This window comes from Salpingoeca rosetta (genome assembly GCF_000188695.1).
Source record: "Salpingoeca rosetta unplaced genomic scaffold supercont1.22, whole genome shotgun sequence".
NCBI lineage: Eukaryota > Choanoflagellata > Craspedida > Salpingoecidae > Salpingoeca > Salpingoeca rosetta.
In genome coordinates this window covers 898,848-903,355 of record NW_004754912.1, presented here as the reverse complement: position 1 = coordinate 903,355, position 4,508 = coordinate 898,848, and the positions used below count along the sequence as shown (strand labels likewise).

Genomic DNA, 4,508 nt, shown 5'->3' with positions numbered 1-4,508 from the left:
CTCCACTTTCCGGCCACTCTCTTGCTGAAGATGGTTTGCTTTTCTTGACATCAAGTCTCACTCACTCAAAGACCAGCCCCCCCCCAAGCTCTGTAAGTCTGCAAGCAAGAGCAAAGTTTGCGTGAGCGTGAGCGAACTCAAGCAGAAAGACCAAACACCGTCCTCCCTCGTGTACCTCAACGACGTAACAAGAACAGAATTGAACAATGCGCGAGGAAACAAACATGCGTGCTGGTGTTTTCGACAGCAAAGGCAGTGGAAGAGTGGACGCTGTTCCTTTCTTCCTTTCACACTCCTACTTGGCAGCGGCTCTGCTGCTTCAGTACTTGGCACCGCATCCGACTGCGGTGTTGGGCGCTGTCCTCAAAGAAGATGATTCCGGCAGGCTGGTAATTAACCCCACAGACCCCGAACGGCGTCGACGTGCAAGGCCTGCACAACACGTTGCAAGGCTTCAGGACGAGATCGCCAGCATGAAAGACTTGCTGAACAGGAATTCGCTCAGGTGCGACGTGGACTCGGGCATTGCAGACGTTCTTGGCGACGACGAAATGCGAAGTGGAGATCGCAGGTGAAAGTGCACACCCGTGGACGCTCGCCGCTTGCTTCTCAAACGACGGCACCAATACATGGACATTGAATCGCTGCAACCTGTGGTCAAACCAAGAACTCGTTTGAACAGCAGAATGCCAGAACGACTTCAAAGGAAACGCGTGGTTTCCAAAGGCAGTGGACGTGCTGTTTGTCTCCAACACGGGCGAGTGGATCGCGCACGAAGGTGCGCTGGCCGGCGATTCCCTTCAAGCCCTCTTCTCAGACGTCCCGGTGCCGTGCAGCACCGGCTGTCTGAAGCTGCAACGTGTGTCCGCCAAAGGAAGCAGATGCGACGAAGACGTGTTGATGGCGATGGCACGGCTCCGACTCCATGTATGGCGAAAGCACACGCGGCTTCGCGTGGAGTTTTGGTCACAACGCCCGCCGTCCATTGGACGACGTGGGCGAAACTGGGTCGCTGAGGCCCTTGCGTACATCCGCCAACGCAGAGCAGTCTGCACTTGGATTTCTCGGCAGTGCTTCGAATGGCGCCTTCATGGAGGTGTATGTTCGTTGATGTGTCGACGTCGCCCAAAGTGAGGCAGAGGAGAAGAAGGACGGAGGGAGGGTATGCTTGTGCTAGCATAAAAAGAGAGAGAGAGTGTGTGTGTGTGTGTGTGTGTGTTCGCTTCAGTGTCTCAGCGCCTCGTTGTGCGCCTCTCTGTGTTTGCACTTTCATTCTGCTGCCTTGCTATTGTCCTCTCTCCATTCCTGCCTCTGCGTCCCAATGCCTCACTCATGGGCAAGCGTGTGGACAGCATTGGTCGACAGGACCGCAGGCCGGCAAGCTTATTGCTTGCGTGTCGATGTGCCGAACGTGTTACACGCGCCATATTCAAGACTGGTTTGTTGGTTTGTCAAAGGATCTGGTTTGTTGGTTTGTCAAAGGATATGCATGTCTGCGTGCACGGCGAATGCGCAGAGCTAGAGGTTTCAGCTGGAGCTGTAGGGAACAAAACACATGGATCTGTGTGCATGAAAGACAGAGGAGGGTGAGCAATTACTTCATGGTGCACTTCTGTGTCTGTCTGTCTTTGTCTCTGTGTGTGTCTGTCTGTCTTTGTCTGTGTCCTTACCTTTAGTGTGTGCGGATTTCTGCCTCCTTTGATGAACCTCATGTGGTGAGTGTCGAACGATTGCATCGACCTTTGTTTGCGTGCTTCGTGTATCTTCTGTTTCCTTTGTTCCACCGCGACTGCCGAGTGGAGTAGACCCACACACTCACACAGGCCTTTACGTTGACCACCCGGCATCTTGTGTCGACTGCATGCAGTTCAACGTCCAGACAGCGTGCACCATCCCTCTTCTTTGCCCACACTTCTTCAATGCACGCGTGTGTTGTGTGTGCTGGCACTGACTCCCAAACGAATAACGCCCGTTCTGTAACTGAACTGATTCCCCTAACGAGATAATGGTGTTTATTCGTTTATGACACGTCGACAAGACACCCAACAGAGAAGGAGAGACGCTAGAGATAGCGACCAAACGACCAAGGTCTTCGCCACTCGTGTGCAATTCAACAACTCAAGCAGCCTGAAGGGCTAATCGCCATCATCACAGGCCACTCCATCAAGAAGAGGAAGAACCAAACACGCCAACAGTGCAAGCAACGAAGACGTATTCACGAGAGCCATGTGTCAGAGTCAGCTTGCTGCGTATCATGATGCGTGTCGTCCTCCTGTGTGACGATGGCTCGATGGTGCCGTCTTGCGCACTCCTGTGCTTGTGCTTCACTTCACGGCCACACTTGCGACAGACATGGTGGGGCATGGTTCCAGTTCAAGACTTCTCTCTACACAGCTCCACAACAACAGCGTCAGCCAGACAGTAAGCACGGCAAACAGGCGACCAAGCGAAACGGAAGGTAGAAAGTGGCGTGGTTTGTGGTCGACAAGAAAATAGAGACTGAGAGGAGGACCAATGGCGCGAAAATTTAGGCGCATGCGTCACAAAGATGGGCAAACGGATCGCTCAATCCCAAAGTCAAATCTGCCTTGGAGCTGGGCACGTGTGAAAGGGAGAGCGTGGTCATCCATCGCCAACCGTTACTCACCTCACGTTGCTGTTGCTGCAGACAAGAGAACGAAAGAACTACGGGCAGTTCAATACTTCAATGCAATGTTTCATTGGTACGGTGTGATTTGTGACTGCTTGTCCACTCCAAAGAAACCAGCAGCGTTGATTTGCAGTTTTCGTAATCACGCATATGCAATGCACACGTGTTCGATCACAGATTCATGCAAACACACACACACACCCACGAACACGTCTGCGTGTGCGGTTCACCGTGGCTTGTCCTCTCCTCTTGTCTCCGTCCCCTGCTCGAGTCACGCTCTCTGTGGCTGATGGGGACGCCTGTTCTGAAAGACTGTCAACCACGACGCACGCACTGTCGCAGATGGGTTTGCTGACAGACTAGAGACATGATGTCCTTGTTTCCTTTGCCTCCTACTCTAACGTCTTCTCTCTGTGTGTCATAGCCCTCAAAAGGAGTCACGCTGTTTGGCTGCTTTTGTGTAACATCACACAGGTGGTTGTGACGACTTCTGTGATGACAACTGCAACGCTGGCTGCGATTACGGGTAAGGAAGCTCGTCTCCATACATTCCAAACACACACACACACACACGCTTGTGCAACATGCTGGCGCGTAAGTCCTGTTTGAGCTTGCAAGGCAACCCAATACGTGCATGAACCCACACTGTTCACCTGTTGCCGCTCGAATGTTCTTCTGTCCCCTGTTCTTTCTCCTTTGCCTGCTTCTCTTTGCCAGCTGCGATTATTATTGCGACTCTGGATGCGACTCGTAAGTTCAACATAGACAGGCGTGCGTGGAGCTGTTCGCACGCATCGATGTTGGCCGCTTGCTCGGGTTTTGTTGTTGTCTTCTCTTCTTCTGTTCCTGTACCTTCTACTGCTGCCCACCGCTCATGAGCTGTCTCACACGTCCGTGACCTTCAGGAGCTGTTCGACCAACTGTACGAGCTGTGATGACAGCTGTGATTCCAGCTGCGTCATTTTTAGCCTTGGATGCGACAGTGAGTGCAGAGCAAATCTCTCTTGTGCTTCCGAGCACCATCTGCATATCACACACCGCAAGCGCGTGCTTTTACGCTTGTGATGCCGTTGACTCGTGTGTTTGTGTCGTTTAACTCAGCATTCTTCACCGCTTTGGTCTGTTTCATTTTTACCACCATTTACAGGCAGTTGCGACAGCAGCTGTGATTACTGTGTCACCACCTGCGACGACTCCTGCGACACCTCGTGCGACGGAGGCTGTGGTGCGTTGCTCAAACATGCCACACCATGCATCATTGCCCCAGCCTCCCGTGTTGCACGGCAACGTACAACGGATGGCATTCGTGGTCTAACATTTGGACGCATGCGGTGTTTGCCCACATAACTTCAGACGAGGGCTGTGATATCTGCTACAGCGGATGCGACTCTGGCTGCGACATCTGCTACGACAGCTGCGATGATTGTGCGTTTGTCTTATGAATGCTTGCTTGCAAATGATAGGCTTGTGAGGTCATTTGCTGGCTTGTCACTGGGAACACGAGCTTGCTACCCGGGAGCGCACACATCACACACGTTCTCGTTCACACACGCACACACACGCACACGTACGCACACACACACAGACATACATGCACACGCGCGCGCGCTTTTCACTGATTTCTTTTGGGCTTGACAGGATTGGAAAGTGAATTGTGACTACGCGACGCAACGACTACTGTGCTTGGGTGAAATGATATACGCCAACATGTTTCGTCAGAGAAGACCTAACTTTAGGGCAGAGTTACTTGCCTTTCCTCATCCATAGACTTATCTCAGCCCTCGCTTGCCCAGAAACACCAAATCACCACCATATGCCGGCGAACATACAGCGACCCCCTACCGGGACGTTGGGGTGC

At 52.6% G+C, this 4,508-nt stretch overlaps 1 protein-coding gene across 1 annotated transcript; it reads left to right on the top strand.

The window, feature by feature from the left end:
* Nucleotides 1-224: 224 nt before the first annotated feature.
* PTSG_07438 (uncharacterized protein) lies at nt 225-4,092 on the top strand (the record flags this gene model as incomplete). Its single annotated transcript, XM_004990885.1, has 8 exons — nt 225-558; nt 683-1,047; nt 2,669-2,723; nt 3,125-3,176; nt 3,368-3,400; nt 3,556-3,632; nt 3,798-3,875; nt 4,004-4,092. 8 exons carry the CDS (start codon nt 225-227, stop codon nt 4,090-4,092), a joined length of 1,083 nt encoding a protein of 360 aa, XP_004990942.1.
* Nucleotides 4,093-4,508: the final 416 nt, after the last annotated feature.